Here is a 27876-nt window from a genome sequence, read left to right on the forward strand (position 1 = left end):
TCCCCCCATCCCCCTCCCTAACCACTCCACCCACCCCTCTTCTATCTCTATCTCTCTCCCCCTCTCTCTCTCTCTCCCACTCTCTCTCTCTCCCACTCTCTCTCTCCCTCTCTCTCATCACTTCTCTCTAATCATTTTTTTTTTGTATCCAGTTCCTTACTTCTCTCTTTATTCTACTCACTCTCTCCTTCTCAATTCGGTCTCCTACTTATATGGTTATATCCCTCTCCCTCTTTCTCTCTTTAAATAAAAATGGATGTTATCTCAGCAAAATCATTTCAGACTGTTCTTGTTATACCCCCCCCCCCCCCCCTCCCCTCCATCTTATCCTTTGTTGATTAAGGCGTCCAACCTGAGGGGAGTAGACAATACAAAAAGATACCAACCTCACCATGTCTCAAAACAAACTCTTTTGTTTTTACTCGACAAAAATACATATCAATATCAAATAACAGCAAGGGCGAGTCAGAAAACAATAGCCAGGGGGATGAATATGCTTACCAAAAACTGTCGACGAGAGATTTCTTTCACCACTACCAATTTTTGTACTGTTTTCTTTCTTTTTTCTTTTTTCAATGGTGAGTGAAAAAAGTCCTATTTTCTCGTATTCGAAGAAATAACTCTCCAGTGTCAGTACCACCATCGATGGATTGACGATGGATGCCTGGTCGGGGACAATATTTGTAACCACAGTCTAGTATACGTTTTGAAATCATATGATATTCAAATATCATTGACTGGAGATGCCTATAGTGAAGTCATGCACTAATGCAAATTGGTTTTACCTTCCACATTATTAGACGAATTATTACAGAAGAGAGCGTCAATCAATCATGATTATGATAGTGAGCCCTCTACGGCCTCTGTAATCACACTTTTCCGGAGAGGTTACCTATTCAAGTTAAGCTGAAAGAGAATTTGATTAATCTAGACCAAACCCTTAATTGGCATTCACTACTTGTCCTTGTATTAAATCAATTTATACGAAATGTAATGTAGTTTGTAGGGGATTTGTATTCATATCAGATTCTTACTTTGGCGCAGCCTTTTACCTACTTTCGTTCGGGGGAAAAGGGGTAAGGGGACAAAATAATAAGTACGAAAATAGTGTTTTGAATTGTAAGTTTATTCACAACGATCCTTCGTCTTTTAGTTTTATATCATATTTATCATCTCTTATGGTGCGTGATAATCTTAAACGACTATTAGAATTTGATGTAATATCATTATTCACTGCAAAAACCAGCTAGTATTATCTATCTAACATATTAATGTTGGCCATGCCAACGGGTCGTCATTGGCTAAACCCTTTCCGTGGCTTATGATGATTTACACGAGTGCACATGATGAAAGATGGACTTAAACAAGGAAAAACAACGCGAGGACTGTGAAAATGGAACAAAAAGAAGAAAATACAAAACACTTTCGTTTGCAGAAGCAGATGGCCCAGATATTAAGCTTATCATCAAACCAATGATGTCATATTACCATGGATTGGGGCTCGAATGTCACCGAGTTGGCACGTAAACTGAAGAGAAAGAGAGAGACAAGGAGAGAGAAAGGGAGACAAATGGAGAGAGAGAGAGAGAGAGAGAGAGAGAGAGAGAGATGGAGAGAGAGAGAGAGAGAGAGAGAGAGAGAGAGAGAGAGAGAGAGAGAGAGAGAGAGAGAGAGAGAGAGAGAGAGAGAGACAGAAGGGAGCGGATAGAGACAATATTTTCAACAGGTTGAGCTCGAAAAAGCAAGAAGATGTTGATGGCGAAGAGAAGGGGGGAATAAGAAAAAGGAGAACGATTGTGATGAAGGAAAAGAAGAAAGAAGAAGAAGAAGAAGAAGAAGAAGAAGAAGAAGAAGAAGAAGAAGAAGAAGAAGAAGAAGAAGAAGAAGAAGAAGAAGAAGAAGAAAAAGAAGAAGGAGGAGGAGGAGGAAAAGGGGGAGGAGGAGGAGGAGATATAGGTGTTATATAAATATCCATATATTATTATTGAAAAGAAGAAGAAATAAAAACCCATCTGGGTTTTGTTTGTTTGTTTCATCGTCTCTGTGTCAGTATCTGCTTTTTATGTTAATTCGTGAGACAGTAGAATCAGTATTTAAAAATATCCTTCTCTTTAATGAAAAAAGATCCTCTTCGATTTGCTAATTGGGGCCCCATCCGGACTTAGTCCAAAACATCGCTCCACATCATCTCCTTTTGGACATTCCAGCTCGTCTTTTGGCAATGAGGCGGTGATTAAACACCAAAACAAATATATCTGAAGAGGCAGATTGGTATATTGAAGAATAGGAGAAATCGATAATTGTAAATCTGGGTTTAGCCTCAACTTTGAAGTCATTACCGTGGCTAATTAAGGGACAGGATTTTAAACAGGGTAATTTAATCGTCTTTTCTAAATCTTCTTTATCAGTCTTAGCCTGGCTTTCAGGTAACCCAATTTTCTTTCGTAAACCCATGTAAGTATTTATACGCAAAAAAGTATAGCGAATGTCAAAAAATGAATAAACGAACAAAATCAAAATAAGCCATTAGCTAATTTTTGCGGGTTAAAAAAAGAAAATGGAATCATATTGATTGCCCTGGCGCTAATTCCCATCTTCTTCTTCTCCCTTCTCATCCATCTGATCATCTTAATTATCATAATCACCATCCTTTTCCTTCTCCTCCTCCCCCTCCTCTTCTTCCTCTTCCACCTTCTCCTTTCTCCTTCTCCTCACCATCTTCGCCCTCCTCCTCCTCCTCCTCCTTCCCTCCTCTTCTTCCTCTTCCACCTTCTCCTTTCTCCTTCTCCTCATCATCTTCGCCCTCCTCCTCCTCCTCCTTCTCCTCCTTCTCCTCCCCTCCTCTTCTTCCTCTTCCACATTATCATTTATCCTTTTCCTCCTCCTCCTCCTCCTCCTCTTCTTCCTCTTCTACATTATCATTTATCCTTTTCCTCTTCTTCCTCTCCTCCTCCTCCTCCTCTTCTTCCTCTTCCACATTATCATTTATCCTTTTCCTCCTCCTCCTCCTCCTCATCCTCTTCTTCTTCTTCCACATTATCATTTCTCCTTCTCCTCCTCCTCCTCATCCTCCTCCTCTTCTTCCTCTTCCACATTATCATTTCTCCTTCTCCTTATCATCTTCGCCCTCCTCCTCCTGTTCTTCCTCTTCCACATTATCATTCTCCTTCTCCTAATCATCTTCGCCCTCCTCCTCCTCCTCTTCCTCTTCTTCCTCTTCCAGCTCCTCCTTTCTCCTTATCCTTATCATCTTCGCCCTCCTCCTCCTGTTCTTCCTCTTCCACATTATCATTCTCCTTCTCCTAATCATCTTCGCCCTCCTCCTCCTCCTCCCCTCCTCCTCTTCCTCTTCCAGCTCCTCCTTTCTCCTTCTCCTAATCATCTTCGCCCTCCTCCTCCTCCTCCCCTCCTCTTCTTCCTCTTCCAGTTCCTCCTTTCTCCTTATCCTCATCATCTTCGCTCTCCTCCTCCTCCTCTTCCTCTTCCACATTAGCATTTCTCCTTCCCCTTCTCCTCAGCATCCCCATCCTCCTCCCCTCCTCCCCTCCTCCTCCTGTTCTTCCTCTTCCACATTATCATTCTCCTTCTCCTAATCATCTTCGCCCTCCTCCTCCTCCCCTCCTCTTCTTCCTCTTCCACCTCCTCCTTTCTCCTTCTCCTTATCATCTTCGCCCACACCCTCTTCCCCCTCCTCCTCCTCCTCCTCCTCCTCTCCTTCTTCCTCTTCCACCTCCTCATTTCTCCTTCTCCTAATCATCTTCGCCCTCCTCCACCTCGTCCTTCTCCCCATCATCATTGTGAAATAGTAATGATCAAACGTAGCCTTGAAGGAGACCATTTCAAGAGGCCTTCTTGTCCGTCATGTTTACCTGATGATGGTCATTCTCTAGAACATCCCGTATTAAGTTCTATTGATTATCTCCAGCAATGCAATAGACGGCTCGTGGGGATAACCTATGGGGTTCAAATCTCTGTCTTAATCCTTTACAGAAGATGGTCATTATTACCAAATTAAAGGTGCAATGTAGAATAAAGTCCTTGGGATGATTTAAAAACAAGATCAAATTATTTTTGCAATCAAACAAACACACACACACGCGCGCGCGCGCGCGCGCCCACAAAATGTTCGTTGATATTTGATATTCGATATTTGATATGTGTGACATGTTTAGTTTTGTTAGGGATGTTATTTGGATTTGCAAAGACCAAATTAATACCCAAATCCCAATTGTTTTATAGATGATTTTGTCTCACACTGTACATCGAATAACTCCCGACCATAAAAATGTTGAGTTTACAGGGGTTTGGGAATAATTTCGCCAAGATCGTCTTTTGCCAAAACCCCCCCCCCCCCCCCAAAAAAAAAAAAAACCGATTTCGTCGTCCATTGTTGTCTTGTTGAAGCTATTCTCGTCACTTGAATTACCCTGATTACACGATACCAACGAGACAGGTGATGGCTGCTCCGTGGTTTCGAAATTATCAGTACAGAAAAAGGAGATTACCCCCTCCCCAACCCACTTCACATGCTGTGTGCTTTTACTATCCATTGACAACCTACCACTTTATCTTTTAACACAATTTCAATACCCCGACGAACGATGGCCATTAAAGGGTTCAAATCTCTATCTTAATTCTTTGGCGGATTGGATGGCCATTATTACCTTCTTAAGAGGGGTATAATCAATAGTCATCGCCTTTAATAAGAATTCCCAAAACAATAATGAGTACCCTTTACAATTTTTCTGATTAGTAGCTGTCAGGGGTGATCCATTTCAATGGTGTTTGCATAATTATAAGAGGGGTTATAAGACCCCTCTTGTAGTTTGCCATCGAGATTAACGAGGGATTATCTGCCGCAAAGCTTTAGAGAAACACAATGAGTCACAACCATAATGGTCCGTTAGGAAGGGAGGTAGGGGCGAGAAACGAAAAGAAAATATGATAAAAGTAACCAACCAATACGAAATTGAGCATTGGTAATGATGGGCTGCGTGTGCATAAATTATAACATAGCAAAAATGATACGATCATAATGTAACAAGGTGAGTAGGAAAATAGGCAGGGACGGATGGGAGTGGGAGAGAGACAAAGAATGAGAGAGCGCGAGAGAGATTGAAAGAGAGTTTTTTTTTTTTTAAAGAGAAAAAAAGGCTACTATCTTACAGGAGTCATATATAGCGGAACATTTTTCTACCAGTTCAAATGTTTTACCACTCTTCATAAGGGCAGCAAAGTATTATGATAATGTTCTACAGTAAAATTAATATTTAATATTCGAAAGCACCTGCGTATTTAACTTGAACCCACAATCTATAGTTGAAAGTCGGTGGCCTAATTTTATCGGTACACACAGGGGCGTGTCAATAGCATGGTAAAAGGAAGGGGGTCGGGTATTACAGCAAGATACAGGCGCGTACGCAGGGGGGGGGGGGGGGTTTGGGGGGTTAAACCCCCCCCTTTGGAAATTTTTTGTGTGTAAACCCCCCTAAAAAAAAACCTAAACCCCCCCCCCCCCTTTTGGAAGGAGAAAAAGTGTCCTCTTACCCCCCCCCCCCCCCCCCGCTTATTCAGCGGTCGGCTGAGTCGTTGCGAAATTTTCGGACCGATTTATAAATGTTAAACCCCCCCCCCCCCCCCCTTGAAAAAATCCTGCGTACGCGCCTGGCAAGATATGATTTTATATAAAAGAGGTTTTTGAAAGAATCCATCTTGAAATCTTCACCATAGTCAGATTAATATCATATTGTCAAAGATAACCATGAAAATAGTTCGACAAGACTTCCCTTGATTTATGTGATGTGAGTCTATGTTAAAACAAAATCAAAATAGACGTAATGTGTCGGGGAAATCCCATTAGACCACTCTCAAGTTGTGATAGAGGCAGTGGTTTGGGGTTTATAGTAGATATGTATAGGTGTGACCATGGTGTGACTATGGTGTGACTTGTCCCTAACCATCTCACCGTTCTATGACTTTGCTCTCTGAAGGAGGATATACCCCCCACCCCAGGGAAAAAAATATTTAAAACATTTCGGGGGCTACTTTTCAAGCTTGCTTGCATTAAAATAACACTCTTTAATTTGTTTTGCATTGAACTCTATGCAAATTTTTGGGGCTCTTTTACGACTTTCGAGGGCTCTTTTTGGAATTTCGGGGGCTAATTCGCCCCGGGCCTCGTGTATTTTTTCCCTGCCCCACCCTTACCAATGTCAGTGTCTTGGTAACTATGTCTCGATCTGCATAGACATGAGGTGCTGGTCACATGACTATACCATGAGTAATAGTATTTTGAGAGTCGAGACATTATCAATATGAATTGTTCAGCCCCCCCCCCCCACCGTACCCCCTTCCCCTCCACCTCCCGACCCACGACGGCTCTAGACCTAGGTACCCATTTACCCCCCCCCCCCCGCCCTTCAAGTAAACAATGTCGGTGTGATTTATACCCATCGTATGAACAGGAAAAGGAGGTGCTACTGCCCCTACCAACCCTAATGTTCCGATCCCCTCCCCCTCACCTAATTTCCAGGTCCCGTCTGCGCCGTGGAGTATACATAAAACTCTTTTGTTTGAGACGCTTTTCCGGTAACGAGATACAGGGTAAATTTTGATAAAAACTTCTGCAAACATGAAGTTCAAGAACAGCCCGCCTAACGGAGCAGAGAAACTTGGACAGCCGGAGAAGCTCTGAGACCGAGTGCTAATACGGAAAGCAAACTCACACGCCTCCGATCAATATGCAAGCGTAAAGGTGCCATAATTTTTGTTCTGTGACTGGCTTAGTTTGTCTGAATTAGCACTTGCTAATACGGAAATGAGAATTCGGGCAAATAACTTGATTAGGAACAAAGACGTGGTTTTCAAGCCCATAATGTGCGCTTTGCCTTCCACATTTTAATTTGGAAAATTTGATGTCTTGCTGTCATCGTTTTATTGTCTCATCCTTTGATATCATCATCATCAACAACTCTCTCTCTCTCTCTCTCTCTCTCTCTCTCTCTCTCTCTCTCTCTCTCTCTCTCTCTCTCTCTTTCAAACCCCTGTTTCCTTCCCTTCCTTTTCCCTTCCCTCTCTTTCCTGCCTGCATGTCTATCCGTCTGTCTCCATCTCTCTTGTAATGGCCAAAATTAAACTGTTTGGAGAGAAGTTCTAAATTAGTTTTAGCCTATCTTTCATATGCCGTTTGAATTTTACCTTTTCATTTTGTTTGGCCTGCAAATGGGACATAGTACCTTTAAGTAATATTGTTGATTTCAAGGAATCGTCTCGCCTGAAAGAAATTTTATTATACAATTTTTTTTCTGTTAACAATTACGGATTTTTAATTTGAAAGAAAATTTGCACCAAAAAAGCTGAAATCTCAGTTACTTTAATTCAGTAGATCATTTGATGAAAACTCACACAAAATTGACCAAGAACAAAATCATTAAAAATACAGTTACACGTATATCTCGCTTTGAGGGGTGAATACATGAAACAATAAAAAAAAAAAATATGCTGAACTATCAACATAAATGTAACAATACAAAAAATGAAACAACAATTTTAAGTCGAAACCATTCATCCAGCTTTGACGTGTTTCAAACATTACAATTCATGTTCTAGGTTCTAACCTAATCAGAAGTGCGACAGGAAAACAAAGGCAGTGCTATTGAGTACCGAAGCTGTGATGTCATCAAAATCTATTTTTAGAATTTCTCAATTTTTTCTTCATATTCCGAAAGAACATAAAAAATAATGTCCAAATGTCGAAAATCGATTAAATATGTTAAGTATTGGCTGAGATATGACCATCTGAATAAATATACTCCCCATAGGAACTCAGTGTTATATGCTCTGGCTCCTAATGGTTAGGAGCCAGAGCATATAACACTGAGTTCCCATAGGACATATATTCATTCAGATGGTCATATCTCAGCCAATACTTAACATATTCAATTGGTTTTCGACATTTGGAAATTATTTTTGACGTTCTTTCGGAATATGAAGAAAAAAAAATTGAGAAATTCTAAAAATAGATTTTTGATGACGTCACACTTCACCACTCTATACCTGCGGAATTGAGTAGTAGGGTAAATGGAGCAAAATTAATTAAGCCAATATAGGGCAATCCAACCCTTATAATAAGTCGTGAATGTTTTAAATGCCGTCTGTACTAGTTTGCCTAGGAGGGATTAGTCCACCCAGTGTGGTCACTGACAGGTGGTTATCTCATCAACTCAGCTCTCAATTCACATAAGAAAAAGGGGATCACGGGGGACCAATGGTCACCGATTAGGCATTGTTTCTATATAGAGGGAGCAAGTAGCTACAGGTAGTACAGTGGGGCTTTAAATTGAGATCTCCAAGTCTACATTGGAATCTCAAATTGGCAGTTTGGTCAGAGTTTCGTGACGTAGTGGCGGATATTAGAATTTAAAACTACAGTTTTTATGAAAGGTGACTTGAAGTCGTTGCTCTATTAATCCAGATGAAATTAAATATTATTCCATGGCTTATCTCTAATCACATAATGAGTACATCTATTATCTACCAATGCCCTTGGATAAATGGACTGTAGCTCGGAATTAATCTGGATCATTTTCTGCCATCGAGCAAGGATAAATATTTGGGAGCGTCGGCAGTCATCAAGAATGTGTAATTTTCTCAAATCCTTTAAATCATTTTCAAAAGATGCAATTTGGTGGTATAATAAAAAAGAGATTCCTTTTGGTTGTGTTGATGGCCGACTTACTTTAGTGGTGTGGCAATAATTTCTGTTCTATCTATGGTAATTATAATAGTTACCAAGAATTTTAGATTTTGCATCGGTAAAGGATTTCATGAATCACCCACAATGAAAGGAATACAACGATCATTATGACATCATCACCAAAGTATCAAACTCAGTACACTAAACCTCCTTTGAAGAAGATCGTAATAAAATTGTCCTTAATCCATTTCTCCTTCAAAAATGATGACAAACGAAAACGACTTAAACAATTTGGGGTCTTCCATTAACTGGAAAGGATTGAAATGTTTACGACATATTCATGCATTACAATAGTTATAAACCCACACATTTATTTGCGGATTTGCGATTTAGAAGATTTTTTTTTTCTTCTGAAAACAAACACGAGACAAAACAAAAATCATTCATCAATGCAACGGCACTATGCATCGCGATTATTCATGATTGTAATAAACTATTTATAGAGAGGGCGGTATACAAATCGCAGAATGCGGATGAGTGGGTGCTCTCGACTCTGACACCCACCGCCCCTCTAAAATGTGCTGCGTACTTTGGGCGAGGTGAAAATGATACTATATAATTATCTCAATACCATATCTCTTTTTCTCCATATGAATGAAAATATGTCAAAATGAGTTAAAACTTTGACTTCCAATTCCAACTGCAGCCCCATACAGACTAAGATTAAAGGTAAAGACCAGTTTTGGAAACGCATCCCTTTTAAAAAATGAAATGGAAGCTCTTATTACCAATCATGCGAAACAGGGCCCTATGAATGTCAATAATGTTGTTCCTATGTTCATTTATATGTTGAAGCAAGATTGTTCATGTGCATATAAACAATTATCCTATATGGACTCAATAAAGAAATGAAATGAAATGAAAGAATATGTTTTGACTAATACTAATACAAATTTTGCCGGGAAACCGCCTACTAATTGATATATTGGTAAATTTTTATCTGGAGACATCATCTATACGACCTCCTCGCCGATCCGGTCATCGTGTTTGTGATCGACCGGTATCCCATTCTTGACAGGGTCTATCTTGATGTCTTCGGCCGCGGCATCGTCCTTGACTACGTTCTCGTACTCCATTCCCTTTTGGAGTAAAAAGGTAATGAAGAGCATTGATTGTGGATGTGGAGGGGGGGGGGGGGGTGGAGCATATATTTGTCTGCAAAATCCGAAAATCGCACTCATTGACCCCTCATTCATCCTACTAAGAGAGCCATTGTTCATGATTTGACATATATGGTACATTACGAAGGGAAGCAACATGTATGAGGGAAAGTACCGAAAGACGTCATAACGTTAAAAGACGGGAGTTACTGCATACCTTGTTTGGCGTTCAACAATAAGGGATAGAGCAGATAGAGCAACGTCGATCTGGCGCTGTTCAGTGGCTGCCGGGCTCACGATCAATTGGGCAAAAAGAATTTCCATTTTCGGTTTAACATAATAAAATTTGGAGTGGACTTTAAAAAATTATTATTATTATTATTTGCAATTCCACTGAGACTAAGACAATGCGTAACATGGAGAGGGAATCAAGAATGTAAAAGTTATTAAAGTTCAATACTTGTATGTTTCTGAAAGTCAAGGTATTTTTGTGTCAGTCGCTATTGACAATGAACCCATACGTTTACAATGGTGAGGTAATACCGTGACAGATTATTAACTTGTATCTTCTCACCTTGACGTAGTTTTCACCTACCCCGCATCGTAATGGAATCTTCCACTTCTTAGGAAGACAGCAATACATTATGTCGACCACTTGACTTATCAAACGGGGGTCAATCTTTCTTGGGTCCGTCGCACCTACATACATATGAAGAAGTGAGGGGGGGGGGGGGGAGGAAACTCTTCACATTAATAAAAGCTTTTGTCACGCCGATCGATTTTTGTCATTTTTTTAATCGCCAGTTTGCCTCATTTAGACTGATTGATCCTCGTTTTTTTCAGGAAGAGGAGAGAGAGAGGGAAGATTATAAACGTTTGAAGAGCGAACAAGAGAGGGAGGGATAGAGAGAGAGAGAGAGAGAGAGAGAGAGTCAGACAGATAATATATTAGATGAAGCTGTACTAGCATAATCACATATTTGTCATAAAACATGCCTTTTAATTTATTCGTTGAAAGGGGGTTACTTATTGTTATGCCAAGTGAATCTCTTACTAGCTTTTGATTTGTCCTATACATTTGACCAATCGGAGAACGGGAACTGAACCTCTTACTATCTTGTGACGAATCCAATTACCGGGGTAATAATATATTTATAAAGCGCTTAGCGACATTTGTGATAAGCGCTATGTAAAAGCTAAACATTATTATTATTATTATTATTATTATTATTATTATTATTATTATTATTATTATTATTATTGTGATCGGACCCCTCTTTGACCAACCAGAGACATGGAACTTAGTTTCCTACTATCTTGTGATTGTCCAATCAGAGACTTACAACTCACCGGTTAGAAAGCTGATGAGGAGAGCTGTGACGACAGTAACTAACCAGGATGCAGCAGCATACCATGTATAGGAGAGAGTGTAGAGGGCAGCAACAGCTGGTCTGTTGGAGAATAATTGATAATCGGAGATAGAACCAGAAGTGACACTCTTGAGAGGAAAAATAATCATCAGAGATAGAACTGACATTTGACATAACAATACGATAACAATGTTAACGATGTTTCATGAAATGTAGTTAAGAAAAAAGTGGGTTGTCATTGTGTTTTATTCATTGTCAAAAATTATAACAAAATGACAAAGGTTTTACTATTTATAAGCCACACAACAATGGGACAATACACAAAATGGCAAAAACACGATCGCAAATACATTGCAGAAATCAAGAACAGGATATTCCAATAGCCTTACGTATAACGTATATTGCAATATAAACATAATACAGTGACGTACATGTAATACGTATTATCGGAACAGGAGTTGATTTCTCGATAGTGTTTGAGGTTTTAAAAAAATCACACTAGACTAACAAAATCGAGAGTTTTTGAAGGATGAATATTTTCGATGTCCTAAGTAATAATACTACTGAAATAGAGAATAAATAACGGTAGGTTATCTTGTTGCCTTTTTGTTTTGTCATCAAAATTTTTGAACTGATCTGTATGCAGGCAAATGGGACTACATAAACAATGTCAGACTGAAATCCTTTTGCCTAAATATTACACTTTATAATGCTATAGTTATAAATATATACATTAAATATAGATGAAAGAGCTCATGAACTGTGTAACAATTATTAAATTAGTGGTTACTACCCATTCAATTCATTTGAATAACAAACTTATACCTCTCGTCAACCATTGGCTCTGATGTCATGAGTATATCGAGTGTAGTAGCGCCACCTGTTGCCAGCTCTGTGACAGTCGATACGCCGTCATCGGGCGAGTGAGGGCCATAGCCGGTAGAATTGTAGAGGTTCGACGTGTCGTTATAGAGGGTACACCCAGAGGTAGAGAAAGAAGGGGCGGGGTAACTGGGAGGGTATACCTGTGCCCCTATACCAACCCAGAAGGAGAAGAATAACCCAATCAAAGTCCCACAAAAGGCACCCTTGTAGAATAGGGAGAAGTCAAAAACAAAGTACAACGAGTAAGCATGTATTGACTAGGGCAAACAAAAGTGGTTATTTGTTCCTTTTATTGGCCTTGACGTTAAAATAGTAAAGAACGAGACTAACATAAGTTTATAACGATATTCCCAGGTTCAAAACAATAATATTCTGATTGATTTAGTAATCGCACTATTTCCTACTTTTCGCCAGTTGTCACAAGTTTCTTTGGCATGCATCCATGTATTGCTTTGCCAAATGCAAACATGTTTAATGATTCTAGCAAGTAAAATGAAATACTTTTACCCTCTTGGAAAACTTTGGAATTTATATATTGCATTTGAATTGACGAATGATATGTTTATTCTAATGGGTCGCGACATTAAAATGATACTAATGGATGTGTCACAGTCGAGTGGTTTAAGCACTAGACTTGAAATGCAAAGGGCATGTGTTCGATACCCAACACGGCACTAATATCCTTTGCCAAGGCATTTATCTAGTTTTGCCACTCAATACCCAGGAGAAAAATGGGGACCTGGTAGGATGACGAAAGCCATTGGGTTAGTAATTGTCATAAGCCCTCACAGTGATCCTATGGTAGAAATACTCCCCAGGGAGTGGAGATGGTGCACATTGTGCTTGAATGAATCAAATGACAGGAGTAATAATGTCTGTAAAGCACTCATAGAAGTTATTTTGTTTTAAGTGCTATATAAATCCAGATTGTTATTATTAATATTAATATATATCGTACCTTAGAGTTTGTCCATGGAAAGAACATTCCAGCACTGAAGAGTCCTAGCGTTGGACCTCCAAACATACTGAAGAAGCTCAGCACCGTCTAAACGACACACAAAAACATTTTTAGAATGAAATACGGAGATACACATGATAAACCTGGTAAACCTGATGAATGGACGATGCTGTGCAATGGGTCGCGTAAAACATTATGTATTTTTTCGATTTATTTCATCCGAAAATATTTAGTATTTGTATATGATATAATAATTGACAGTAGTACATTTTAGTAATATGACATTTTGAATGAACCAAACACGTACATGTATGTCGTATACGGGAGTATTATATACATCTCATTGAATCTCGTACATATGCATTGAGAGGCAGGAGAGGGGGGGTTGAAATTCACATTGAGTATGTCGAGAAAGAGAGAGAGAGGGGGGGGGGGGGGTATATAGGGGAGGGGCAGAGGGGAGGAAAGAGAGGGGAGAGAGAGAGAAAAGAGAGAGAGTGGGAGAAGATATAGGGGAGGGAGATAGGAGAAGAGAGAGAGAGAGAGAGGGGGAGAGAAAGAGAGAGAGAGAGAGAGAGAGAGAGCAAAATAACGGACTACTGTGGCTATGGGAAAATTATCAAACGAGATCTCGGGGCTATTTTCTACCCGAGCTGAAGGCGACATATTAAGATGGTATAGCTTGCTCATAGAAATAGGAAATCATCATCATGATCGTGTTCCATTAAGTGATCATAATTTTCTTGGAGTTTTTGCAAATAATGATAATTAAAAAATTAAGTATGGGACTGCATTTTTGAATTGGAAATCAAAGTTTAAACTCATTTTGACATAATTGTTTTCATTCATATGGAGAAGGAAAACATAATATCACACTTACACTGAGAAGATCACCAAGGAGCGAGGCAAGAAATGCAAACCCAATCGTAAGGATTCCATATGTCAAAGCTGAGGGGGGAAATATGAAAATAACATAATCATATCGAAACGGTTGATCTACGACCATTTGCAAAAGCATTGTTCATACTACTTATTCGTTGTCTTTAATTACAAAAGGAATCTATCGGAGGTAACGGTAGCATGGATGTACAAAAGAGGCATTATTAAAAGCGGTATTATAGAAGAAGTATAATAATGATAATAATTATTATTATTATTATCATTAGTAGTAGTAGTAGTAGTAGTAGTTAAACTAGAAGTAGTAGTAGCAACAACATCAGCAGCATCAGTAGCATTAGTAGAGGTAGTACTAGCAGCAGCAACATCAGTAGTAGCAGTAGTAGAGTAATAGTAGCAGCATCAGTAGCAGTAGTAGAAGTAGTAGTAGTAGTAGTAGTAGTAGTAGTAGTAGTAGTAGTAGTAGTAGTAGTAGTATTAGTAGTAGTAGTAGTAATAGTAGTAGTAGTAGTAGCAGCAGTAGTAGTAGTAGTAGTAGTAGTAGTAGTAGTAGTAGTAGTAGTAGTAGTAGAAGTAGTAGTAGTAGTAGTAGTAGTAGTAGTAGTAGTAGTAGTAGTAGTAGTAGTAGTAGAAAGAGCAGTAGTAGTAGTAGTAGTAGTAGTAGTAGTAGTAGTAGTAGTAGTAGTAGCAGTAGTAGTAGTAGTAGAAGTGCCTCGTATAAGTGAAGAAAATATAATTGGACCTATAAACGTTTGCTTTAAGTAACAAATATTGATTTGGTGGTTGGCATTTCTTGGGTTAAATCCCCTTGATTAAAAAAAACACTACAAAGAACCCCACCCATTAACTTGGATAATTGAGTGTATCTTTTATCACTCAGTCCCGGCCAACAAGGTTTAATGACGTCTTCAGTTGTTACAGCTGCCACGGCGTTCAAACCCGATGAGATTGTACTGAAAATATAGATATAGATATCGAAAACAATGTTAGTTGGAACGAGAAAATATAGCTTGTGAAAATGGTACAACATCTTGGAATTTCTTTGACATTAGTCCTCTTCTGGTGTGATAGTTTCATTAAATTCAATCTTATACGTATTTCGGTTTCGAATAAACAAAAAAGTGTGAAAGAGAGTGATGCATATACACCGACTTATAAATGTATATTGCACGGTGCCATTAATTGGTGGATCGAGGGGAGGGGGATTGGGAGGGGAAGAGGGGTGGGGTCATATGCCCACCTTAATGATGCACTGAAGACAGCAGAAAGAAAAAGCCCAGGCAACCCAGGATACCGGTGAAATAAATCCAAAGTAAAATATGGCATCATCTGACGAAGCAACCAAAAAACAGAGAATTAAAGATATGTATAACTGTAGGTTTCCGACCAAGTTTGCCGACAAGGTAGTTTAGTAAAAAAAATAAAAATAAAAAATAAATTAAATAGCTTATACAAAAAATCCCAAAATAAAATAAACAAACTCTGAAACAGACAAATATTCATGAGATTATTAGATTTGCCTAAAAGAAAATTCAAAGGGTAGTTGGACTTCCAAGTTTGCTCTTAGATGTTCACACATGTCCCCCGAACAATCGGTAATAAAGAAAAAGAAATAAATACATTTGGCGAGTAATTTATTGCAAACATAATTCATATAACTTGTCTATCTACCTGGTCTTTTTTCGCCACAGCACCGCTAGAAATCGGATCACAATCAGCGTAATAGGCGTACATCACCAGGCCAGCAGTCACGGCACAGCTCACTATGAAGAGCATTATGGCGGTGCCCAGGGCTAGCGCTCTAGACCAAAACGTTAATATTTACATTACAAATGAAAAGAGACTAAAAACATACACATAAAACCGCACATGTAATCACATTTTAGGCCTACCTACCATTGCATTGTAAAATCAAATTGTATAACATCGAAAAACGATGTTGAATAAATAAGTTATATAGTGTATTTTGTAAAATATGCAGTAGCATAGCCTTATTAATGTTGCAATTGTTAATATACAAATAATATCCGCCAAGAAGAAGGATAAAAAGAAATCTCACATGCGTGCAGTCTTGACTGTACTACAGGAGAGATAACGTTGAACCTGAGCTTGATTGATTCCAAAGATGGAGAGGAACATGAACGATGCTCCGATGGTGAGTCCCCAGAAAGTATGACGTACTGTCACATCAGTGCTCATCCTAAAGAGATAATAATGATAATAATATTTAATTTTTATATAGCGCTTAATACAAATGTCTCTAAGCGCTTTACATTATACTATTACCCCGGTCATTGGATTCAGTGCTTGCCCGCACACAATGTGTGCACAATCTCCACTCCCTGGGGAGCATTCCAGCCAGGCGTTACATGACGCTCAGAAACTGTTTGACCAACAATGACGGCCGCATCCTACCGGGTACCCATTTAACACCTGGGTGGAGAGTAACAGGTGCAGGTATTATACTTGCCAAAGTATATTAGTGCCGTGTCGGGATTCGAACCCTCGACCATCGCATCTCCAAGTCAAGCGCCTTAAACCACTCGACCACGACATAAAGAACGAGGGCGGTAGAAGAGGGAGAAAGAGAGAGAGAGAGAGAGAGAGAGAGAGAGAGAGAGAAAGAGAGAGAGAGAAAGTGAGAGAGAGAGAGAGAGAGAGAGAGAGAGAGGGGGGAGAGAGAGAGGGAGAGATAGAGAGAGAGAGAAAGAGAGAGAGAGAAAAAAATAGAGAGAAATAGTGAAAAGGAGAGAGAGAGAAATAAAGAGAGAGAGAGAGAAATAGAGAGAAAGGGAGAGAGAGAAAATAGAGACAATAGAGAGAAATAGAGAAAGAGAGAAATATAGAGAGAGAGAAAGAGAGAAAGAGAGAGAAGAGAGAGAGAGAAAGAAATAGAGAGAAAGAGAGAGAAAGAGAGAGAGAGAGAGAGAGAGAGAGAGAACGAGAGAGGGAGGGAGAAGGGGGAGGGACGGAAGAGAGGAACATTAGGAAGGGATCAAAACAGAGAGGAAATGTGATTTTCTTCAAGCGTTATTCATTGTTAGCAATGATTATAGCTACGCAATTTCATTGTCCTATACATCTTCTACTTCCAATATATCAAACCAAATCATGTCAATGATGATTAAAGATAAACTTGAGTTCTGGTAAAAAAAGAAAATGAATTCTCACAGAATCTAACGAAACTTACACTGAATATTCAAGATTACAAATAAATGTCATGTGCCAAACAATTTTGGAAGAAAATGTATACTGGCTGAGTAGTGAGCATAGAAAGATAAGGAAATCAGGGTAGTACTAGCCCCGACACCATGTGTGTTGTTCCATATACATCTATCTGTGTAAGTGATTGTTACTTTACCAAGACTCTGCCAAATTTATGATGATTTTGATGACTCTAGAACCTTGCATTACACACGATTACTTACATGCTATATGATCAACTTTTCTGATCCATTCCACACCTTTTCTTTCACAATGCAATTGCATTACCAGTACTCAAGTTTATCTTTAAGGGTAAATTTTACATAAACTCTTCATGTATTAAAATACAAATTCCCATATATAAGCATTACGTCAGGATTGGTGTACACATAGTAATAAGATCTCGTAAAATTCAACGATTGTATATTTAAAAAATATTAAAAATCCATATAATTCTAGCTGCGTATGCCAATAGCAAGGGTCAAGTACACCTACTAACCATTATGTACATACATGTATAGTCACGTATATTCACGTATGATCATAGCAAAACGCTATTTATTACTGGCAATCTCATTTTTGTTAATATTTATTCAAACAAATCAATCATAATCACACACATGAAATGAACAAATTTCAATATAGTTCATAAGATAGGATAATACATTATGGGTTCTTCTCCAAGCGTAGCATAAGTTTTTACAAGCGTAGTTTTTTATGAGGTCATTTCACTTGGCTGTGTATTATATTGTATAGCTTATGCAAACCTCCTTGTCACTATACATTCACCTACGTATCAATTGTATTTAAAAACCCTTTGTTTTTGGTATGTTTGTATAGTGTAAAAGAAAATAACATGATGATGATGATGATGATCCACAGCACTTGTATGGCAGCATTTATATGTTTATAACATTCAAAGGCGCCCGCTCCTCCAATAGTCATGGACTACACATTTGCCTGAAAAGAAAGGGTGCGAAGTCTTCTAGCTTGTCGGTTCCAGAGGCGTGGAGCAACATGAGTGTGAAGACTTTCGAAAAATCAACTTTAGACAATTCCAATAGTCTTGTCCTTCGCCTACTGAAACATTCGGACGTTAGCAAGATGGGTTGCGCAATCCGGACATGATTTTTTATATTTTTATGGGATATCTAATATTGGTTGATTCAATTGCCCTTGAATTAGGATATCTGGAGAGTCTTTGTGCTCGTATTGATTGAAATATGTGCAGGCACAAACCCTTTTCAGCCGTTGTGCGTAACAGTGTCTGCAAAATGAGACTAAAGTAGACTCTGTAGGCTACTTAAGCTGATCATATTTGACACATCCGTTGTTGTTGTTGTTTTAGTCTTAATATTCACGAATAACTTATGAATAACTGACATAATAGGCTCTGCTCAAGGCTTTAGGAATTGCGATAGAGTGTCAAATATGAGTATGTGCATGCAGAATAAGGTTTGTTAGAAACCCGCAGAAATCCCTCCCCCCCCCCCTTTTTTTGTTGTTGCTGAGAACGCGGAATTTCAAAACACTAACTCGAAAAGGTTTAGTCTGTTTCCTTCGCCAACGATACGGAGAACGTTGGAGAAACCACCGAGGTCGATGGATCCCTTGATGATGACGGCTAGAAGACCACTAACCATGATACACATTTGAAAGACGTCCGTCCAGATGACAGCTTTTAATCCGCCCTGGAAAGAGGATTATGTAAGATGTGATTAGGAATATAGCGATATTACATTCATGCACAGTTTCGCTTAATCATAGGCACAATAAATCATTTTTTTAGCTATTAGATAAAATCAAAAAAGGGTTCTTTTCTATGCCAACCTTTTAACAACTTGGTTCTCAACTCAACACTAGACATATTAAGTGTCAATGTTGAGCCACTGAGATATTTCTAAGGGGAGCATTATAGTGGGTCTCATCGGTGATTGTATCGTGTCTTGGCCTGGAATGGATACGAAGTGGCTGATTTAGTTCAGTGCACATTATGTTTCTTCGTCCAGTTCGGGGTCGGTGGGGTCGGGACGCACTCCACAATTGAATTTTTTGTTTGGATATGAATTTAAGTAAGCGAAACAAGAGATTGATGTACTGGGCTATAGCAGGAAATACGGGAGTGTGAAGAGGAATGATCAGATAGTGAGGAAGAAGTTATGATCATGAAGCTGCATGTTAGGTTTAATACAGGCAATTTAGTGACGGTCTGATCATGTGGTATTTAAGTTATGGAACTCGTGCAGATCGTGTGGTTTGGTGGAGTGTGTCCAGGCTTCGGTGGCCCTTGACAGGACGTTTTTGGTCTTGGCAGCTAGGGGGACTCCCGTTATAATAAACAGTCTTCTATTTTTTTCTCTCCGTGGCCTCATATTACGCATTATATTATGTTTATTGATACTATATACTTCAAAGCTATCGAGGATTTCGCGCATCTGAACAAATTCGCCGTTTGTTTCAAAAGTAGGGCTGTTTTTGGACAACGTCGTTTCCATCATTAACCAATCATGCGCGCGCATGCATTGACAACGCGCGTATCTTCCCAAACTTTTCACCAATCAGATAACTCAACGCGTGACGCGCAGCAAACTCGATGACGTCACAATACGAATGTTTCACGTACTATAGTTGCTTTGTTTACAACCCAATATAAAAACGTTACACACAAGCAAAAGACCCGCAAGCGAAGCGTTGTGTGTCCGCACAAGTTGGTTGTCAAGAGAGATTATTTTTGAAACACAAAACTCAACAAGTTTTCATGAATCTTGTAATGATTCTTGCAAAGAATATGTTGACAATACTTAATTTATTTTTTTGGCAGTAACTGCTGATGCATATTTTACAGCATTAACTGTAAATGGGACAGTTTGACCCGCTACCCATATCATACTTTTGATAATTCTCGGGAACAGGCGATTTTGGGTGACAATTTAAGAGATGCCTCGGACTAGATCAAGACGTGGAAGACTACGCAGGAGCGTGAGAGGGACAAGGAATTGCCTAGCAAAGGGGTTTCGACATATATGCTGCTGCATCTCTGCAAGTGAGTCTCCATTTTGGTTGTTTCAGTTGTTATGACGGTTATGATGTCCTAAATAACAGAGAGTCATTGATAATGGAGGTAACGTCAGCTGCTATTTGTTCTGATGGTGCGCTGAAATATAGAAGCAATGCAAAATTTGCGTCGATATTCCATGTCAGTCAAGTAACGGTTTGCCTTAATTTTAGATCAAAATTATTGAGTGAAATGTGGATGAACTTGTCAGGCAAAAATTAAATATGATATAATATAATAAATGAATATCTAAAATCCATTTTGATTCGTGTATAGATTCACGACATGATGTTGATAGTAATCTCGATGACGACCACGCCATTATCCGAGGTCATGGAGTTCCATCGTCAAGGAATGAAAGTGACAATGACAAGGTAAGTACCATGAAATTGATTGTAAATTGAGGGTAATCGAACACAGTGGAGGAACCGTATTGCATTTTAACCTTTATTTAAATTAACTTTAAAAAGTGGTATCGATATGTGAATATGGGAATTTTAAGTGCAAACAAAGTCTGAGTACGAGCAGAAAATATGAATCACTAAAAAGAAACAAAATTGCAACAGCAACACAACAAAAACCTCGAAATAATTTTCTCTTCTGCATCCTCAATGGAACTCTAAACTATTGTATTTATATTTGTTACAAAAACTATATTACGAGCATGTATAATGTAAGTACAATGCAATATAAACAAGGGTTCTATCTTACATGTAGGTGGAGAATAGAAACGGGGGGAGAGGGGGATGGGGTGGGGTGATAGTGGTGCTTCTATAATTTTATTTAGGCTTTGTGTGATGTCGGTATTATTAATATTCTCATATCCTCCTATCATCACTCTCAGCCCGATGACACATCATGTCGTGAATGCTCCTGCCGTGGATCAATTGACGTCAACATCCTTGAAATGGACAACGACCAGCTCAATGACTTCATTAACGAGTCACCATTTCCCGAAGTGCGTCGAAAATTCGTCCGTCATATCCGTCGGCTTCATAACATGCGGATCAGCGAGACTGACGATGAATCGCATGATGATGTCGAACAGGTGGTCATTAGCATCGACCAGGGAGATGATGATCATGTTAATGGTGGCGACGTAGATAAGGATTCCCTTGCAATAAATATTACATCATCATCCGACATCGAGGGATTGGAAGACGACGTCGACCCCGATAATGATGATGAAGAAATTCGCAGTCCCTCTTCACAGCTAACTGGTGAGGAAGATGATAATGGCGATGAGGAGGAAGGTGAGGAGGAAGCGGTGGAGGAGGAGGAGGAAGATGGTGATGACGAAATTATATTGGACGAAGACGATCGGGAGCAATTCGAGGAACTCGGTCTTCTGTTCGAAAGCGATGGTGAGGATTGGGACGAGGAGGACGACGAGGAAGAAGGATTTGAGATCTGGATTGTGATGAGGCCGCGGAGACACGGGAGGAGAGGTTTCTATGGCAACGGGAGTAGAGGAAGGATGGGAAGGCGGATGGATGCAAGGAAGAAAGGAGCCAAGAAGATGTGGAGACGGCTCCGGAGAAGGAGAAGGAAGAAGAGTCGAAACGGCCGCAGGGCGAGAAGAAGGAAGAGGAAACGAAAGAAAAAAAAAAAGAAAAGATCTCAGAACAATTTTGAAGGATATATTAACATGATTAAGAAGAAAAATAACAAGACGGATATCAGGAGCCGAAGACAGTCGAATGCACGTGTACCAAGTTTCCATGATCTCAAAACAGAAGTGGTAGAGTGATTGAGAGGTGGGGAAATTTGCTTTTGACTCGGTCAGGTCGCTAATCGGGAATGTCAATAAGACAACAAGAGTAACCGTAGGTTCCCATGGTGACCGGATACCATAGAAGATGATATGTGATTGGGGCTGGAGGATGGGGGCCGATGTGGAATCACAATATCAAAATATAAGTGATGTCACTCTCATCAAAACTGCGCCCTCTCTTTCTTTCATATTCTTTTTCAATGGGACAGAAATAGAGTAGATAAAAGTACTTAATGTTAATATATATGACTAGCATAAAGGTAACCAAAAAAAGGTGGAAAAGGGAATAAAGTTATTGATGAACAAGAAACATAAATTATTCTCCTTTTGTGTAATGTTATGTCTATTTAATGTTTGTTATTATACACATATACATATACACACACATTGAATTTCTCTCTCTCTCTCTCTCTCTCTCTCTCTCTCTCTCTCTCTCTTTCTCACAACTCTCTCTTTCTCATTTCATTTTACTCGGAACATGAAACGTACCACCGTAGTGTAGAAAGTACATGCTATTCCAACTGTCAGTACAGAAACCCACACGTTTAATCCTGCCACTGAATAAGATATGTTTTAATAGGAAGAAAGAGAGAGAGAGAAAGAGAGAGAGAGAGAGAGAGAGAGAGAGAGAGAGAGAGAGAGAGAAAGAGAGGGGGTGTAGAGAGAGAGAAAAAAAGAGACAGAAAGAGAGAGAGAGAGAGACACACACACACAGAAAGAGACAGAGAGAGAAAGCGAGAGAGAAAGGGAGACAGAGAGAGGAGGTGGAGAATAAAAGAAGAGAGGGCTGGTGAGTAAAAATGCTCTTATCAAACGTCTGGTACGCTTTACGACATAAAGAACAAATGTTAATTGTTAATTCAACATCTTTAAAAAGGCCAGATAAGAGATAAGGACTTCTAAATAAATAAATCTAACACAGGATTCAACTTTCATTGTGTTTGATGATGATAAAAATATTCTGGGTTTATTTAGCGCTCACTACATCGATGATGTCTTTAAACGCTTTGCAGATATCTTTTTAACCCGGTCATTAAATTCAGGCTTGTCCGCGCCGCACGCACACAATGTATGCACATTCCAGCCAGGCGCCATTTTACAGACGCTCACAATGCTGATCAAACTACAATGAACACCTGGGTGGAGTGTCGTTTTGGGATTTGAACCCTTAACCCTTGTATCGCGACTCGCGAGTCAAGTGAATGAACCACTGTTCCACGAGTTCGGAGTACTCTCGGGGACAGTGTAATAGAAACCATGATGTAATATGACCATTTGTTAAGGTATATTAACACTAGACCTACATTTCACATACTGTCACATCTTTAATTTAAAGGTACTATATCCCTTTTGCAGCCAACCTCAAATGCTGTAGAATTTTGCAGGAATTATGAATATGTCATGTATGTCCTATCTGTGAAATTTAAACGTTAGCAGTGTCCTCATATTCAAATTATGCAAGGAAACCCGTTTACTTGCTAGACTTCACTGTCAGACACTATTGAGTGACTGACTGGCTATTTTCTTCTTTGGTAATAACATACATGAAAAGAGTTGTAAAGGGTACATGAGCATTTGTCTACATCAATAACCCACTTCTTTTGATGGCCAAGATTAAGCTGATTGAATCTTTGCGCAGCATTAAACGTATGACCATTCGGTACAATTGTCTGAAAATCAAGACTATTACTTTTGGGCTCTATAGCCCTAAAGTCGATTTGACAACTAATAGTCATTATTTTCCCACTTGAAGACATTTTCAAGCCCCACCTTTTTTAGGGAAGTTCTAAATAAGTATTATCTTTCAAATGCAGTTGGAATTTAACTTTTTCATTTTTTGGGCCTGCAAATGGGACATAGTACCTTTAAGTCAAGTTTCGTTCAAGAATTTCAACCTTTCAAGTTTCGTATTTGCACATCACTTGAGGGGTGATGTTAGAGCGTATGGGGGATGCAAGATTGATCCCCGATTCTTCATTATCCTCCTACGTGCGCACCCCCTCCTTCCCGTGTTTGTTATGTTTCCCAATCCTAACCATAATCGTGCTCCTGTCTTCATCAAGCTCGAGATTGCAAAATAGCCCGCTATTTCTGATTTGGGAAATTATCCTGAAGTTACAAATGGAGTCTTCATCAGCTCGAGACTTGACGTCGAAACTTGAAACTCGAGCTCGAGATATTTTTCTCAGCGTTCGCGCATAGTGCGAGTCTTCGGGCTGGTAAAGACGCACCGGACAAATAGCAGAATATTATGCCAAATGGCGGGATATTTTGCAAACTAGCCCAAGATATCTTGGGATGATTATCTCGACCAAACATTCCGCTAATTGCAACTTTGGGCTGATGAAGACGCAAATTAACTGGATAAATTGCGATCGGGATATCAAATAGCGGGATATTTGCCAATCTCGAGCTGATGAAGACAGACAGAGATACTATAATTGATTTGATAAACGATTCTAATAACACCTGAACAACTGGTACAAAGTGTGTGAAGGGAATACACATTCCACTGAATTACAATGCAGCGCTACATTTTCTTTTTGGAAGAGATGGTAAATGGATGAAAAAACATTAAAGAAAATAACGAAAGAAGAGAAAGAAAGGGGTATGAAGAGGAATATTACCGGAAAGAGAGAGAGAGAGAGAGAGAGAGAGAGAGAGAGAGAGAGAGGGGAAGACTGGGGAAAGAGGGATAAAAAGAAAACAGGGGAAAGTTCAATAATGAAGAAAAAAGAACAAATATGGAGAAACATAATATTCCCCTTATATTTAAGTTTTAACCATAACTTATCCCCAGACCAGTGAGTTATAGGCTTCAGCCCAAGATATAACTCCTAGCCCCCTAGGGACCCATCACCAAGGCATAATAGGACAAGAACCACCATAGAACAAGTACCACCTGGACAACTACTCGCTACCGCACCCCGGACTATACAGTACGAGAACCACCATAGAACAAGTACCATCCGGACAACTACTCGCTACCGCGCCCCGGACTATACAGTACGAGAACCACCATAGAACAAGTACCATCCGGACAACTACTCGCTACCGCACCCCGGACTATACAGTACGAGAACCACCATAGAACAAGTACCATCCGGACAACTAATCGCTACCGCACCCCGGACTATACAGTACGAGAACCACCATAGAACAAGTACAATCCGGACAACTACTCGCGACCGCACTCATGACTATACAGTACAATACAGGAAAAAGCTATGACTAAGGTAATAGAATGGAGTAATTTTCCAAATGGGTAGTTTTCATGAGGAGGGGAGGGGCGGAGGATGTTCCACTGGTTAGTTGTCCGGGGGTTATTGTCCGATTGCCCAGGGGTATAGTTATCCAGGGAAAGTTGTCCGGGTATGTTTATCGGAATACAATACCTTGATTCAGCGCCAGGGATGGGGCATAAAGTACAACTCCCATGTACACGAACTGTAAACAGAACATCGTATAACAATTCATTTGGTCATATAAAGTTCGACTTCCTTCAAGAATGTTCATTAAAGAGAAAATTGAGTTCTGCCGTGTAAAGATGACAATAACTTGTAAGCTGTCTCAATCTCCTTATGTTAATCCAAGGATAAATAGAATATGCCTTCTCCCCATGCAGTAATAGGTACCGGAGATATAATTGCTCAAACTTCACCTTTTTATTTATAGAGCATTACTAAAGACATGCTGATTTAAACCCTCTTTATCAACTTTGAAAATACATGTATATGGGCCTATTTTTTTTATTGAAGTTACATGAAAAGAAAATAGAAGGCACGTGAACACGAGGCACACATTGATTCAATTGTCAAGGCCATAGGGTCATAAACACATGTTCATATTGACTAGTAAATGTTTATAAAGTTGTTGTATTCAAGTACAGGAAAGAATAAAAACCATTGCGCAATAATTGAAGATATATATTTCCAGATAATATCATAATCCCGGACTGATCATCATGGACATTAAGTGTGGGGCTGAAACTTTCAAATACACAAAAAACAAACCAATGAACGAACTAAGAGACAAACTAACACGTTACAAATAATCGCTTATTAAACGCCATTCACATTCTGCCCAAGACCTGAATATCGTCATACTCACCATATTGAGAATGAGAATAGTTGAGCCTAGAAGACGGCATGCTCTGTTAAAGCGACGCTCTAAATACTGCAAAGAAATTGGAAGAAATGTAAATTGATATTACAATGTTGGTCATAAAGGTGGAATAATTATTTCTACCCCAATTTATCGAATGATTTTGACAATGATTCATTCCTAACAGATTTAAATAATAGTATACATTCTCAGATTTTATTGAATAATAGTTTGCAAATGTTTGTTTTACGTGACTGGCTGCTGAACCATGTACTGTATGTGCTACTATGCTAATCAACTAGGGGACCTACGTCCTTTAGTTTTTTTTTTTTTTAAAGAGGATGATACAACTCCTTCACTCGATAGCCTCGTTACCTGAATTTAAGTCCGTGCCCCCACCGGACTTTTGTTGAAACGGGGGAGGGGGTGCTGAAAAAGGCTCATATAACAGAAGAAAAAGGTCGACCCGTATTGATTTTATACACCGGACTTTTGCTGAAAGGGGGGGGGGGGTCGCTGGGAACACGCATATGCGTACCCTAAATAACACTGAGTGGGGGGAGGGGCGGGCAGGTCACGCACATACCTTCTTCTTCTTCTTCTTCTTCTTCTTCTTCTTCATCTTCTTCTTCTGTTGAAGTACAGGCCATCTTGTTGTCGGTGTATCGTGAAATTCGTACCTTTATAGAGGTCACTGTTCAGAGCTCCATGAGTCCCCCCCCCCCCGCCCCCCTAATAGTATCTCTTACCTCATTCGCACTCGTAAGATTCAGTCGATGAAAGATGGGCAGGAAGGAAACGCTGATGATGATGCTGGCGATGGTGATGGCAACGGTTTGAAGCCAGATCATGACTCCGTTCGAGTATGACTCCGACGTCATACCCAAGAACATCACCGCTGAGATGAAACTCACGGCGAGCGACATCGCCACCGGGATTGGATTCATTTGACGATTCCCGACCAGGAACTCCTCGGTGCTCTGTTGTCGGCCGCCACTGCAGGCATAGTAGATTCCGATGCCGACAGACGCGGCGAGAATGAAAGACCAAACGACAAAATCGACAGTCTGGAATGTCAATTCACTTCTTCCGTTCTCCGACATTTTTAGGCCTTGGTCTTTCCTTTCAGATCAAACGTTCACTTGTGATCAATAGCTGTACATGTACCTCGAAACGTCGCCACTAGTTTATCTCCGAATGTACTTCACGATATGTGAGTAATAACATGCGACAGACTAGTGCATGGGCTGTGTACTAGATTGTATACGCCTCAGTCACACCAAAAATTATGGTCACACCAATGACACCAACAAAATACTACCAACAAACCGAACAAAATAGTACATTACGACAAATGTATGGTCAGGAACATGAGGAATCGGTCGGTTTGGAGGCGGAGTGAATTTGGTATATCGGTGTGGCCTAGGTATTGCAAAATGGGTTAGGAGTTCAGTAACTCAATAGTAGAGCAATAAGTGTGACAAACCTTTGATCGTTTGGGTAGTTTATCTCTGTTTGAATAAAAAAAAACATTACTTTTTATCTTGTTATATATGATAATACATACGTATAGTTAAATTTATATTGCGTAAATATCCAACCTTTGGGGGGGGGGGGGGTGCTCATTGCGCCTTAAAGGTGCTACTTTTATAGTAATTGTAGCTATTAATTATAGCGCTAAGGTGCTGAGATCAGTTGTTTAAGAAATTACTTCCAATGTTAGGTATATAAGTACTTACTGCACCTGCGTTGAGAGTGGCAAATGTAGATAAAT

The 27876-nt window shown here is 39.6% G+C and overlaps 1 protein-coding gene across 1 annotated transcript; it reads right to left on the bottom strand.

Annotated features, from left to right (window-relative positions):
- Window positions 1-12022: 12022 nt before the first annotated feature.
- On the bottom strand, window positions 12023-27205 carry LOC594342 (sodium-coupled monocarboxylate transporter 1-like). The gene is made up of 12 exons (XM_030983824.1): window positions 26852-27205; window positions 26109-26174; window positions 25394-25445; window positions 21443-21676; window positions 20118-20206; window positions 18697-18860; window positions 16025-16165; window positions 15637-15766; window positions 15206-15294; window positions 14789-14918; window positions 13069-13155; window positions 12023-12313 (listed from the first exon to the last, which is right to left on the bottom strand). The coding sequence occupies exons 1-12, from the start codon at window positions 27203-27205 to the stop codon at window positions 12023-12025; spliced, it is 1827 nt and encodes a 608-aa protein (XP_030839684.1).
- Window positions 27206-27876: the final 671 nt, after the last annotated feature.

Source organism: Strongylocentrotus purpuratus, unplaced genomic scaffold (assembly GCF_000002235.5).
Source record: "Strongylocentrotus purpuratus isolate Spur 01 unplaced genomic scaffold, Spur_5.0 spur5_scaffold_13, whole genome shotgun sequence".
In the NCBI taxonomy this organism is placed as follows: Eukaryota; Metazoa; Echinodermata; class Echinoidea; order Camarodonta; family Strongylocentrotidae; genus Strongylocentrotus; species Strongylocentrotus purpuratus.

Coding starts and splice junctions, on each gene's coding strand:
- LOC594342 (XM_030983824.1), bottom strand. CDS start 27,205: ATGTCGGAGAACGGAAGAAGTGAATTGACATTCCAGACTGTCGATTTT. Junction 25,446..26,108: donor CTATTCTCATTCTCAATATG/GTGAGTATGACG, acceptor TTCTGTTTACAG/TTCGTGTACATGGGAGTTGT. Junction 20,207..21,442: donor CATTATCATCTTCCTCACCA/GTTAGCTGTGAA, acceptor ACTCACTTGCAG/AGATGCAGCAGCATATATGT.